This window comes from Moschus berezovskii, chromosome 9 (genome assembly GCF_049115385.1).
Source record: "Moschus berezovskii isolate FMDL1 chromosome 9, NW_MosBer_1.0, whole genome shotgun sequence".
NCBI lineage: Eukaryota > Metazoa > Chordata > Mammalia > Artiodactyla > Moschidae > Moschus > Moschus berezovskii.
This window is the reverse complement of record NC_142468.1, coordinates 59,494,226-59,508,946: the sequence shown is the minus strand read 5'-3', so window position 1 is coordinate 59,508,946 and position 14,721 is coordinate 59,494,226. Positions and strand designations below refer to the sequence as shown.

General features: G+C 44.2%; 1 protein-coding gene across 1 annotated transcript in view; it reads right to left on the bottom strand.

Moving 5' to 3' along the window:
• NID2 (nidogen 2) overlaps positions 1 to 14,504 on the bottom strand; it is a 92,045-nt gene extending 77,541 nt beyond the window's left edge. The window contains exons 1-3 of the mRNA XM_055435533.2: positions 14,168 to 14,504; positions 13,234 to 13,542; positions 1,052 to 1,284 (exon numbers count right to left, since the gene is read on the bottom strand). Coding sequence (XP_055291508.1) covers positions 1,052 to 1,284; positions 13,234 to 13,542; positions 14,168 to 14,386 — 761 coding nt within the window. The 5' untranslated portion in view covers positions 14,387 to 14,504. The remainder of the gene's footprint in view (positions 1 to 1,051; positions 1,285 to 13,233; positions 13,543 to 14,167) is intronic.
• Between the last annotated feature and the right edge of the window lie 217 nt (positions 14,505 to 14,721).

Below are 14,721 nucleotides of genomic sequence, written 5' to 3'. Positions count from 1 at the left end.
GGGACGGGGGAGCCTGGTGGGCTTCCGTCTATGGGGTCACACAGAGTCAGACATGACTGAAGTGACTTAGCAGCAGCAGCAGCAAGCTCATTTGTCACATTGACAAAAGAACAGAACTTACCCCCTGAGACTCTTGTTGAGTTTTAATTAAGAGAACTTCTGGAAAGCGTTTAGCATAATGTTGGCAAACAGTAAGCTCTCAATAAATGTCAGCTCTGAATAACCCTGTTTGGTTGTAGAGCCCACTCTCTGGTCTCTGAGTAGAGCGGATGGCATGCAAAAGTGTAAGGTGTTCCAGTATCCAGTAATCTCATTCTGTCCAGCTTGTAGACCAGTATTCAGGGAAGCATAAAAGCAGAGATATTTTTTAAAGCCCAGAAATGAGTAAATATAAACTGATGCCAATCCAGATACTGGGCATGATGTGGACAAGCAGAGTGGGCTCACGTGATGGGACTAAGGAATGTGCCCAGTTCCAGGCATTTCATGAAAAACCCATCAGGATGATTTCAGATAATGAAGCCATTGAGAAATCCCAAGACTTCCAAAACCCTAGCAATCTGTTTGTTGGTTTTTCTCTTTTTTTTCCAAATTACACAACCCTTAATTTAACTTTTAACACCTATCTGTTTAAAAGACTAACTCACAACATTTCCAGCTGTGAAACGATTAACCTGGAAAAACCTCAACCTGGGCAGTTATGTTACTGAATATTTTTATGTGGTTCCAAGAGCAGTGTTTTCCATAGCAAGCCTCAGTGGCTGTGCTAACACACACACACACACAAACACACACGCACACATATACTCACACACATAGTTTGGTTTCTGGTATCTCTAGCCAATATGGCATGAAAAATAACAAGCCTTTTATATTTTGGTCAACTTGCTCCTCCCAGGGTCTAGTCTAGTTCCTGGTTTTGACATTGATGCCTTGCTTAGTTAGAAACCACCAAGATATTATTTAATGGTCTTAGAGCAACTGAAGTTTGGGTAGCTCCCAAGGGTCCTTACATTCCAACAGGAAAGGGCTCAAGCCCTATGCTACTTACTGGTAGAGATTTTTCACAGACTGTTCAGTGCTAGTCAAGCTGAAATATGGTCCCTGTCTATTCAGGTCATCAACCTCTCCTCGGCAGAAGCCCACCCGCGCTGGAAGCTGGAGCTGGACATTGTAAGATTCTTTGGGGCGTGTTCCAAAGAACTGAAGGCCATTGGCAGGATAAAGAAAGAGGGCGTAGGTGTCAGATTCATCAGATGCCAACACTGCCTGGAAAGTATTCAGCTGTGAAAAAAATAGAAAATATTAATAAAACAAACAAACAACAACAAAAAATAACTGCAAGCAAAGCATTATGAAATGCAAAGGGTTGTCCCCCTTCTCAGGATTTCTCCAAATTGTTTTAACATAAGATTCTTTTAAATTTCCTCTCCAAGTTACAAGCATAACTACATAAGCTGTATTATTATAATTATCTTTTATCAATTTAGATTAATAGTTGAAATATGCATAGGTTAAAAAAAAAAAACACAGGTTAGGACTTCCTTGGTAGCACAGTGCATAAGAATCTGCCTGTCAACACAGGGGACACAGGTTTGATCCCTGGTCTGGGAAGATCCCACATGCCGTGGAGCAACTAAGCCCGTGTGCCACAACTACTGAGCCTGTGCTCTAGAGCCCACGTGCCGCAACTACTGAAGCCCAGGCACCTAAATCCTGTGCTCTGAAGCAAAAAAAGCCACTGCCATGAGAAGCCCACACAATGCAACAAAGCGTAGCCCCCACTCGCTGCAACTGGAGAAAGCCCGCACAAATCAACAAAGACCCAGCACAACCAAAAATAAAGAACTTTTTTAAAAACACAGGTTAAAAAAATAAAACTATTTTTTAAGGTTTCAAACTTCTATCATCCAAACTTCTTTCAGAGCTGAGAGTAAATGGCAAAATTAACGTGTACACTCCCGTAGTCACTGCCCTAGTTAACTCTCTGGGCACTTATCGGGATCATTCATTCATTAACGTGTATACTCCCATAGTCACTGCCCTAGTTAACTCTCTGGGCACTTACCAGGATCACTCATTCATACACTCATTCACTTATTTACTGAATCCCCTTTATGGGCAGGGGTGGTGTGAGGTACTGGCTGATCAAAAGGCCTCATTACTGTTCTCACAGCCTCACTCTCTATTCTCTTCCATCTACCTTCTGACACCAATACCAGAGTTATCCTATCCTCGTTTCTCAGATGAGGAAACCAAGACATAAAGGCTAAGAGATCTGCCTAGGGTTAGGCTGTTAGTATGCGGTGGCAGGCCAGCCAGCTCTAGGGTCCCTGCCCTGCAACACGAGGCCGTGCCAACCACTCCTTGGCCTGCCATGCCAGGTGATTTATAAGCTGCAAACTCTCTTTCCAGGCTCACATCCACTGTATCTTCACCGGATTATTTAATATTGCCCATTCCACGTACTTTGATGCTTCTGAACATTTATTTAGTCACGTTTTCCTGTGCCTAGAAACACTCCTGACCTTCTAGTACTGATCTCTGAGGGGTTTTTGAGATTCCCTGTAGATTTACTGCTGTTCTCTGACCCTCCACAACATCTCAGTGAGTGTTTCTAGTTAGCAGTCATCTCATTTAGCCTGGTTAGCTGTTGACATGTTTGTAAACTTGATTCATTAATTCATTTGTACATTAATTCAGAGAGCCAGGTACCAGCTAAGCACTGGACAGTATGCTTGGTGGGAAGAAGCAAAGGGGCAAAGGATGAAAGCCTCCACCCAGGACAGTCTCCGAGTTTCGGACAGGGAGTAGCCATGGCTGGGATTCCAGGAGAGTTGCTGGAGAAGGCCAGAGAGGAAGGCGTGGGCCCCAGGCCTCCGGGCTGGAATGGGCAGGCATCGCAGAGGCTGACTGTGAATGGTAATAAACACCGCAGCAGCCAAAGCAGACCAGAAGGACAGGCCCGGAGCCTGGATTAGCCACAAACGCAACACCCAAGTCCTTATAGAATCACTCCTGAAAGTTCAATTTACTCTAGTATTTTCAACAGGACACTTTTGTTTTTGCCTTTACCTACATCCAGCTATCTCCCTCACAACACACAAATGATCAGTTAATGGTACTTGAGTATCTTTTAAAAAATGTTATATGAAGGCCTCTGAGGACATCCCTCTCACTAAATCCCATTCTTTTCATAACTTAGCAGGGAGCAAAAGAGGTATTTATAAATACCACTACTTCCTAAATAATGTGACTCCTATTTACTGGTAAAGAGCACTGTCTCCCCATTTTGCTAGGCAGAGAGAAACATATCACATTTTGCTAAATGAAACAGCAGACAATAGGTATGGGCCTGTGCTGTGTCCTTCCCCAAAATGGTGGCCAAGCTCTTTTCTAATGTTAATTAATCTTTTTTAATGTTTAATTTCAAAGTATAGTTTCGATGGTTTGCTTACAAGATAAAGTGTAGGTGTTAAAATGTGTTTCCAAAAAAAACCAAAATATTATCCAACTTTTCTTCTAGATCACCAGCATAGAAAAGGTCACCTTTCTTGGCTTGGCTTTTTGCTTTTCTTTAAGTTCAGAAACTTAAAGACAAGGGGGGGGGGCCCTCATATATTTGTTATTATTGTCGTTGTTGATTGTTTCAGCCGGAAAGCTTGACTTTTCCAAAAACAAAAGGCAAGGGATGTTTTCTAGAATTTCTCAAAGCTCGGAAGCCATAACTTCTGCCAAATGTAAACAAAGGCCATTTCTGTATCATGTCCATACAGAATCTATACATGATCGATTAATGGCAATTCAATAACTTCAGAGTTTTACTTTACTCAGAATAAATAAAGTTCAGCTAGAGAAAGAAAAGTACTCAAGGAAAGAGACTCTGTTTTAAGAAGCAAAGCTTTCAAAGCTTCTGGCACTGATTGCCCACAATAAATGTCAGATAGGAGGAATCCTGGTTCTACATCTAGAGAAGCTCTGTGAGATAAGGAGGTCCTATAGATTGTGAAGGAATTGAAGGGGATGGGAAAGGGAAGGAAAAAGTAAACAGAGCTGGGAAGGGGAGAGTCTGGCTTTTTACTGGGGGGTCTGGGTATTTAGCTAGTCAACAAATTTTATTCATTCTTTCAGCCAGTGAGCAAATTTATTTCAATGAAAAGTTACTCAAAGTATTTATATGCCATCCTTGAGGCAAGCACTTATTACAGGTGGCAAGCATTTATTTAATCTACTTGTCTTCACTGAAATAGGCAAATAGAAGAAGTTTAAATAGAATTTAGGATCCCAGAGTACCAGCCAAAAAAAGTCTGGCTGTTTAAAAACCACCCGCACACCAAATGATCATGGTTAAAGTTCTCTCTCAGTTCCACAACATTCTACACCTAATCGCTAAAGAGCGCGCTTCATGATGTCCTGCAGGGCTCCTCCCCCTAGAACACTACTTGACTGGCTTCCTAACCGGAAAGGTCTACACATTCCTGGAGAAAAGACTTCGCAAGAACCCCACATGCTCTGTCCCTGAAGGGAAAGCTCAGATGGGCTGCCAAACATCACAAAAAGGTCACCAGTTTCCAACTTCCTCAAGATCCCAGGGTGGAGAGGAGCAGGGCCTGTGCTGTGGAGCTTCAGGATTCACCTTCCTGCTATCAGAAAGAGAAAAGCCAGAGCCCTCAGCAGAAATCGGACAGCTTCGGGCTCTCCCTTCCAGGTGCAGGGCACCACCAATCAGTGCTGACTTGAAGCTTGGCAAAGCCAGGCTGATGGATACAAAGCATGCTCCTCAATGAGTTCCCAGTTTATGCAATTTACTTAATTTTAGCCATCTGGCCAAATATCACGACAATACCATCCATGTCCCAAAGGGTTTGCCTAAAGTGGCTTACAAAAATTATAATGAAAATTAAGAAGTAGGGTCACAAAGTTCCCCTTCCTTTCTTCTTTAGGGTCTCATGCTCTCCATACTCAGAGAAGGCAATGGTAACCCAGTCCAGTACTCTTGCCTGGAAATCCCATGGACAGAGGAGCCTGGTAGGCTGCAGTCCATGGGGTCGTGAAGAGTCGGACACGACTGAGAGACTTCACTTTCCCTTTTCACTTTCATGCATTGGAGAAGGAAATGGCAGCCCACTCCAGTGTTCTTGCCTGGAGAATCCAGGGGCGGCGAAGCCTGGTGGGCTTCCATCTATGGGGTCGCAAAGAGTTGGACATGACTGAAGCGACCTAACAGCAGCAGCAGCAGCAGCAGCTCTCTATACTCCCAGCATTATTAGCTTCTTGTCTCCACTGTTTGGTGTGAACGCTGATCTCCATTCCTTAGTAAATTCCTCTATTACCATTACCTATACATCGCTGTCACTTGCATGATTTTCCCTCATTCATTTTTTTCTGCCCTTAATCCTACAGATCCTGCCAAAAATACCAAAATAAATGCCCAGTACTATCACATCCCTAATATTATAACCTTCCTAACACTTGGTCTTTAGCAAAACTTCAGCATTTCTTTAACCAATTTCCATATATGTCTCTGTTCTCTATGTCTGCATAGCTAGATCTCAGACACCAGCTAAACTCTCTCAGACAGACTGTAGACCTCCCTTCTTTGGGACCTCAGCTTCAAAATTCAAAAAAGCTACAACCATGTCCTGCTTTGACTTCTCATTTTCTCACTGGATCCAACGCCTTCCATCAATGACCATCATTCTTTGAAACATGTTGGCATATCTCACTCCCGAGGTGAGGCCTCCACTAGGAAGCCTTCTGTTCATCTTATTTTACTGCCCACATCTTGCCTTCATCCATATCTCCAGGCTGAGCTCTCTTGGCCTTCTCCCAGAACACATCCTCGGCCAGCACAGCCTGTCCTGTTGCCCCATTCTCAATATCCGTCATTTCAGCCCAACTTAAATAAAAGTCAACAAAACATTCTCTGTACCACACAGATCTATGAAGCCCAGTTTTCTATCCCTCTTCATCCCTCAAATAACAACACCCTCAAGAAAAAGACACAGCTAAAGTAAACATTAGTCCTCTTTATGTCTCCCGTCAGTAAGTTCTTTGAAGGTCAAACTGACTCATTGGAAAAGACCCTGATGCTGGGGAAGACTGAAGACAGGAGGAGAAGGAGACGACAGAGGATGAGACGGTTGTATGGCATCACTGATTCGATGGACAGGAGTTTGAGCAAGCTCTGGGAGTTGGTGATGGATAGGGTAGCCTAGCGTGCTGCAGTCCATGGGGTCTCAGAGTCAGACACTACTGAGCAACTGAACTAAACTGGGACTTTGTGATGTACTTATTCAAGGAATCTCAGATTGTGTTGACAAACACTATTTGGTCATAGCTTTTTAGATATTTAACACCTTGACATTCCTACAGTATCAGGTACCACATCCTGTCACATCCATCCCGAATGTCCATGGTGAGAAAGGACATCTGAAACAGTTTTAAAAGGTAAAAATGCCTTTACTCTGACATCTTCAAGTTTCTGGTAACTCTGCAACATGTTATATGCCAAGGTTTAAGAAGGCCATGTAGAACTCACACAGTCCTTCAAGCAAAGTAGATTACTGTTTGCCAAAATCTATTTCCAAAGAACTATTAAAACAATAACTTATGTCACAGAGCTCTTTAAAGTATTCAGAAAGTGAAAGAAAGTGAAGTTGCTCAGTCGTGTCCGACTCTTTCCGACCCCATGGACTGTAGCCTGCAGGCTTCTCCGTCTATGGGATTTTCCAGGCAAGAGTACTGGAGTGGGTTGTCATTTCCTTCTCCAGAAGGAAACTTCAATGTGGGTAATTAAAGAAACATCCTCTCTCCAAACAGAATCTTTATCTCCTTTCTAAATGAAACATTCTGAAGCCAGCTCAGCATTTGGCAACATTTCTGAAGATTAATTTTAATTAGAAAAGTAAGAGATGGATTCTACAAATCTTCCCACGCTCCACCCCCACCATAAAGAGGCCCAGACAGAAGTTGCAAAGCAGAAAACCTTGTATTTAAAGAGTCCTTAAGTAAAAAAAAGAGTCCTTAAGTAAAAGACTCACATCACAGTACCCTTTCAAGATAGAGAAATCAAAGAACCAGAATCTGGTCCTACATCAACCCTATGTAGGGGAACACAGATCTGCTGAGCAAATGCACCTGCTAAGTATAAGGGACTATGATGGCTACTTTAAAATGTCACCTTAGTGAATTCTCACAACAGTCCTATAAGGTAGGCATTGCTACCTCATTTTATAGGTTAGCAAACTAAGACTGAGGCTGGATCGTTGCTTCCAAAGTCACTGGATAACCTTTCATAAACTACTTCTTTCAAAACGTTTTTTGGCATTATCTTCACATCAGAAGCATTATTCGCATGCTACAGATGAAACTGAGAAAAATATTTGTCTGCATTATAATTTTCAGTTTCAAATAAGTTCGATAAAATTGGAATCCTAAAGCTCTGATTGACTTCATCACCCCATAGGTTCTGTGCAACTGCTCATCTCTCCAATTCATCTCACTCAGCTCAACATTACCTTTTTTTCTCTGTTGAAAAAGTAAGACAGATGCAGCTGGATTCACTTCAGACCACTGGAATACTAATTTGGATGTAATAAGGCGTCAATAGTATCCTTGGCAAATTTCATTCCAAGTTCATTCTTCCTTTGAATGAGATATGAGTCCAAGGACTCTTCTGGTACTAAGATCACATCAAAACAATAAAACAAGCTTCATTTACTGGAAGTCTTTGGAAAAGGTATAACTATTGTTGTGTGTGCCTATATCTCTTGTGCCAATAGAATGGGTCCTGCATGAAAAGTCTGGGTAGAAGCAACAACAACAAAAACCTAAGAATCAAGACATCTATATTATAGGGACTTCCCAGGTGCTCCAGGGACTGGAACTTTATGCTCACAAAGCAGGGAACCTGGGTTCAATTCTGGTCAGGGAACTGGATCCCACATAATGAAACTGAGAGTTCACATGCCACAACGGAGGATCCCACACACCACAAAAAAGAAAAAAAATAGTCTGTATTCTAAACCTGCCTTTGCCTTACTACGTACAGAATTCTGCACACTCACCTTAACTTACTGCTGCTGCTGCTGCTAAGTCACTTCAGTCGTGTCTGACTCTGTGTGACCCCACAGACGGAAGCCCACCAGGCTCCCCCATCCCTGGGATTCTCCAGGCAAGAACACTGGAGTGGGTTGCCATTTCCTTCTCCAATGTGTGAAAGTGAAAAGTGAAAGTGAAGTCGCTCAGTCGTGTCCGACCCTTAGCGACCCCATGGACTGCAGCCTACCAGACTCCTCCATCCATGGGATTTTCTAGGCAAGAGTACTGGAGTGGCTTGCCATTGCCTTCTCCTCCTTAACTTACTAGGTGATGGCAAACAGTAAGTCTTGCTGTACTTACCTTGCAGCAGTGTTATGAGAAGACAGCATGATAAAGTGTTGTTATAAGAATTAACAAGATATCCTGAATAAACAACACATATAATCATTGTCTAATTAGTCAGTCTTTCCTTTGAACCCTTACCTTCTCAATAGTCAAAAAGAGCACTCTTTGAAAAACAAAAACTTCTATTTAAAATCCTTCAAGAGCTGCCCAGTGCCAAAGAACCAAGTACAAACTCTTAGCAGAGTATGATCTGCCCCTACCGCATGGCCTTCCCAGCCTCATCCCCACCACCCTTCCTGTTCAGTAATAGGATACCACGTGTAATGCCCCAAAACACATTAACAATATAGTACGTAGGTGATACATCCTATGCTACCCCTTCTATAGGGAATGTTCAACTCTGCTCAACTCAGATTCAAAGACAATTGCACTCTGAAACTTTCCCAGATTAGGTTCCCTAACCAGTGAGGGGTGGAGTTAGTCTCCTTAAGATGTCACTTCACTTATATTGAATCACAATCAATGTCCTATTAAACTCTGAGATCCTTGAAAGTAAAGAATGTGTTCAGTTCAGTTCAGTTCAGTCGCTCAGTCGTGTCCGACTCTCCGCGACCCCATGAATCACAGCACGCCAGGCCTCCCTGTCCATCACCAACTCCCGGAGTTCACTCAAACTCATGTCCACAGAGTCGGTGATGCCATCCAGCCATCTCATTCTCCGTCGTCCCCTTCTCCTCCCGCCCCCAACCTTTCCCAGCATCAGAGTCTTTTCCAGTGAGTCAACTCGTCGCATGAGGTGGCCAAAGTATTGCAGTTTCAGCTTTAGCATCAGTCCCTCCAATGAACATCCAGGATTGATCTCCTTTAGAATGGACTGGTTGGATCTCCTTGCAGTATAAGGGACTCTCAAGAGTCTTCTCCAACACCACAGTTCAAAAGCATCGATTCTTCGGCGATCAGCCTTCTTCACAGTCCAACTCTCACATCCATACATGACCACGGGAAAAACCATTGCCTTGACTAGACGGACCTTGGTTGGCAAAGTAATGTCTCTGCTTTTTAATATACTATCAAGGTTGGTCATAACTTTCCTTCCAAGGAGCAAGCGTCTTTTAATTTCATGGCTGCAATCAGCATCTGCAGTGATTTTGGAGCCCAAAAATACAAAGTCTGACACTGTTTCCACTGTTTTTCCATCTATTTCCCATGAAGTGATGGGACCAGATGCCATGATCTTTGTTTTCTGAATGTTGAGCTTCAAACCAACCTTTTCACTCTCCTCTTTCACTTTCATCAAGAGGCTTTTGAGTTCCTCTTCACTTTCTGCCATAAGGGTAGTGTCATCTGCATATCTGAGGTTATTGATATTTCTCCCAGCAATCTTGATTCCAGCTTGTGCTTCTTCCAGCCCAGCGTTCCTCATGATGTACTCTGCATATAAGTTAAATAAGCAAGGTGACAATATACAACCTTGACGTACACCTTTTCCTATTTGGAACCAGTCTGTTGTTCCATGTCCAGTTCTAACTGTTGCTTCCTGACCTGCATACAGGTTTCTCAAGAGGCAGGTCAGGTGGTCTGGGATTCCCATCTCTTTCAGAATGTTCCACAGTTTATTGTGATCTACACAGTCAAAGGCTTTGGCATAGTCAATGAAGCAGAAATAGATGTTTTTCTGAAACTCTCTTGCTTTCTCCATGATCCAGCGGATGTTGGCAATTTGATCTCTGGTGCCTCTGCCTTTTCTGAAGAAGCTGAAGTTAATCGGTTCTATGAAGACCTACAAGACCTTTTAGAACTAACACCCAAAAAAGATGTCCTTTTCATTATAGGGGATTGGAATGCAAAAGTAGGAAGTCAAGAAACACCTGGAGTAACTGGCAAATTTGGCCTTGGAGCACGGAATGAAGCAGGGCAAAGGCTAATAGAGTTTTGTCAAGAGAATGCACTGGTCATAGCAAACACCCTCTTCCAACAACACAAGAGAAGACTCTACACATGGACATCACCAGATGGTCAACACCGAAATCAGATTGATTATATTCTTTGCAGCCAAAGATGGAGAAGCTGTATACAGTTAGCAAAAACAAGACCAGGAGCTGACTGTGGCTCAGATCATGAACTCCTTATTGCGAAGTTCAGACTTAAATTGAAGAAAGTAGGGAAAACCACTAGACCATTCAGGTATGACCTCAATCAAATCCCTTATGATTATACAGTGGAAGTGAGAAATAGATTTAAGGGACTAGATCTGATAGATAGAGTGCCTGATGAACTCTGGACGGAGGTTCGTGACATTGTACAGGAGACAGGGACCAAGACCATCCCCATGGAAAAGAAATGCAAAAGAGCGAAATGGCTGTCTGAGGAGGCCTTACAAATAGCTGTGAAAAGAAGAGAAGCGAAAAGCAAAGGAGAAAAGGAAAGATATAAGCATTTGAATGCAGAGTTCCAAAGAATAGCAAGGAGAGATAAGAAAGACTTCCTCAGTGATCAATGCAAAGAAATAGAGGAAAACAACAGAATAGGAAAAACAAGAGACCTCTTCAAGAAAATTAGAGATTCCAAGGGGACATTTCATGCAAAGATGGGCTCGATAAAGGACAGAAATGGTATGGACCTAACAGAAGCAGAAGATATTAAGAAGAGGTGGCAAGAATACACAGAAGAACTGTACAAAAAAGATCTTCACGACCAAGATAGTCACGATAACGTGATCACTGACCTAGAGCCAGACATCTTGGAATGTGAAGTCAAGTGGGCCTTAGAAAGCATCACTACTAACAAAGCTAGTGGAGGTGATGGAATTCCAGTTGAGCTATTACAAGTCTTGAAAGATGATGCTGTGAAAGTGCTGCACTCAATATGTCAGCAGATTTGGAAAACTCAGCAGTGGCCACAGGACTGGAAGAGGTCAGTCTTCATTCCAATCCCAAAGAAAGGCAATGCCAAAGAATGCTCAAACTACCGGACAATTGCCCTCACCTCACACGCTAGCAAAGTCATGCTCAAAATTCTCCAAGCCAGGCTTCAACAATATGTAAACCGTGAACTCCCAGATGTTCAAGTGTACTTTCACAGTTTCTACACATCCTGACACACAGTAAGTGTGCAAAAAAAGTTTGCTGGATAAATAAATCTCAACTATGTTTAAATATAAATTACTTACACATACATATATTAATATATCACATATATATTTTTAGAAAAGAAGATTGGAAGAAAACAAAATAGCAGTGGTGACCTCTGATTAGCATAATTATAAACTGTGTTTATTTTCTAAAGTTTGTATTATAGGTATGTTAAACTTTAAATATGTTTTTTAAACTTATGGACAAAAATAAATGAATGAATCAACATACTTACCTTATTTATCTTTATCCAACCCTCCACCTAGCCCAATGCCCTGCACAAAAAAGGTGCTCAATATATGTGTTTGAATTAAATATACTCTGTTGAATTGAATGACTGAAATGTCAAATCTATGCATTAAAAAGTCATTCAATAAACAAAACTAGATGTTTCCAAAAATTGGCTAAAATCAATTCAAATGATTTTTTAAATCTCTAGATCCTCTTTGCTTAGTAGAGTCTTTAGAAGATACTCCTCTCACTCAGGGAACACAGTAAGAATGGCCACTATCTTGAATCACTCAGGGAGAGTGTACAAGCTACTCAACCTCTCTGAACCTGAAGGAGGATATGTACCACCTCTGTATAGCTAAAAATCACATTGATGAGTTTAAATGGAGATAAGCTGAAAGAGTTTCAGCCCTTGGAGTATGACATTTTAGATTCAGGTTGAATTTCATGGAGGAAGCCCTTACCTACCTCAGGAATGAGGCAACGACCCTTTTGCCAAACCACCCTGAAACCCATCTGATAATCCATTTGGAGTAGCTCAGTGAATGAATGCATGCAACATTCTTTATCTTTTACCTTCTTTATCTTTCTCCAACCCCCACCTAGCCCAATACCCTGCACAAAGAAGGTGCTCAATATCTCAGGTAGAGACTATACAGAGGATCGAGGGCAGTCTCCTGTAAAGTAGGGAGCATGTGAACTGGTACCTGAGTGACAGTTTGGCAAAAATTATCAAAAACTTCATATAAAATGCATCACTCTGGCCCACCAATTCCACTTCCTGGAAAGTCAAGTGGTGACATGGAGTAAAGATTTAGCCTAAAAAAGAAAAAGTGCTTCACAAATTTATAATGATGAAAAATTGGAAATGACATTGCTGACTATTGGGCACAGTAAGAAATCCACTGGATGGAATATACAAACATTAATGATGATGTTGTAGAAATATATTTATTGACAGTGAAATATATTCACAACTTAAAAGTTACAAAACAGTATGTGGAGTGTGAATCCATCATGAATAGACAGAGACACATACAGATGTGGATAGGAAAAAGCTCTGGCAAGTGCACACGAAACTGTTTAATAGTGGTTATCTTAAGTGGCAGGAAAATGAGTGGCTGTTCTTTTCAAAACTGCCTGCCATCTTCTGATGTTTTTCCTTCAATGAACATATAATTAGAAACAATTCTTGTATATATGAGGTGATCCTAAAAATAAACAATCAAACCATAAACTCCCTCCTGCATCTGCACTGGGGCACTCATATCTCCTAAGCAATTCTCCTTACAAGAGTGACCACCTCTCAGACCCTCAGAGAAAGCCTGGAGAAAACCAAGCCACTTCAGCCCCAGTGCCACCAAACCGTACATCAGGTTCATCGGGAGAGCAGACTCAGGAGAAACTTCAAGCCTGGGTTCCAGCCCAGAATTCAAGCCCATCTTTCAGTAAGCACAGAGGCCAAGCATCCCTGGTCGCTTACCTCTCCCGAGGGCAGGGCCCCACGCTTGGCTTCTTCGTAGGCGCCCACCTGCTCCCAGGTGGCCACAAAGGCGTGGGTGGGAGTGAAGTGCGCGCCGGAGAGCGGGAAGGCTGCGCGCACGTAGCTGGCTGCCAGGCCCAGCACCGCCGGAGAGGTGTCCTGGCGGTACAGGACCCGGCCCCTGCCGCCACTGGTGTCAATGTCGGCCAGGAAGGGGGCAATGGCCGGGAAGTCTGTGGGGAAATCATCGTCCACATACTGGGTCTCCCTGGGGAAGTCCTGGGTGGAGATGATGCCGTTGGTGCCCACCTGGGGAATGAGGGGGACAAAAAGGTGACCGTAGGAAGCCCAAGGACACGAGAGCCTACCCTGGCACCGCAAGGAGGGAAGGGAGCCCTCGGGGCATGAAAACTCCCCCACTTCCCCATCCTCTGGAAGCCTGACTCCTGGTTCAGAGCCACCAGTGCAACTTCAGCCGGCGTCGACTCCCCTCCCCGCCACCCTATCCCACACGTGCAGTGCAATAGGTCCAGGAGCCCTAAACTCCTTCACATATCTTTTCACTTCCCGCACAACCCTGGGGAAAAAGCTCTGGGTTCGAGGAAGGAGCACTCAGTTCTGCAAATTTGCACGGCTCTCTCGCTGAACTTTAGACCCCACTGGCCGCCTTAGGAATCCCACCTTCTTTTCTGCCTGGGACGCTTATGCGGCTGAGAACAATTCTTACTGTCCCCTTGTAGCAGGGGAAAGCAGTGCGTTTGGCAAAGGCAAAAAGCCAGGTCCCACCCCAAGGGCGCTCGGAGACAGCCGACGATGCGGACTATTTCCTCCCCTCGGAAGGCAGCGGTCCGGTGAGATCCACACTACCAATGACCCCTGTTCAGAAGCCGCTAGAAATATGCCGAGTCCCGCACCATGAAGAAGCTAAACTTACGTAGAGGTCGCTAAACTGGGCATCGTAGAAGCGCAAGGAAAGCGTCAGCTTCACGGCGGCTGAGCTTTCGTCGTCGCCTTCCTGCAGGAGCTGGTCCCCTCGCGACTGCCCGTAGGGGAAGAGCTCGCTTGGGTGCAGCGCCGCGGCCCGCGACAGCAGCAGCATTAGCAGCAACGGCGGCGGCAGCGCCTGCCGCCCGCCCGCCCGGTCCCTCAGCATGCTTGCTCGGCCCTGGCCTGCCCCGCGACAGACCGCGTCCCGCCCGGCCCGCCAGCCCACTAGCGGCGCGGGGCGGGCCTCAGACCTGGATCCCCGCGGGTGCCCGGGCGGGGCGGGACTCTGGGCCCTCCCAAAGCTCTGATTGGCCGCGGCCTTGGGCCCGGACCCAATCGCCGGCTCTGAGAAAGTTCGACAGCGGCCACCACATCTGGTTCTCGTTAAGTTCTCTAAGGCAGCGGTCACCGGAGCGGCGGGGGCTGGAGAGGTGAAAGCCCCCGCCAGGGGTGATCGGAATTACTTCTCTTCCGCCTCTGCTCCCCGAGAGCTCTTGGGGC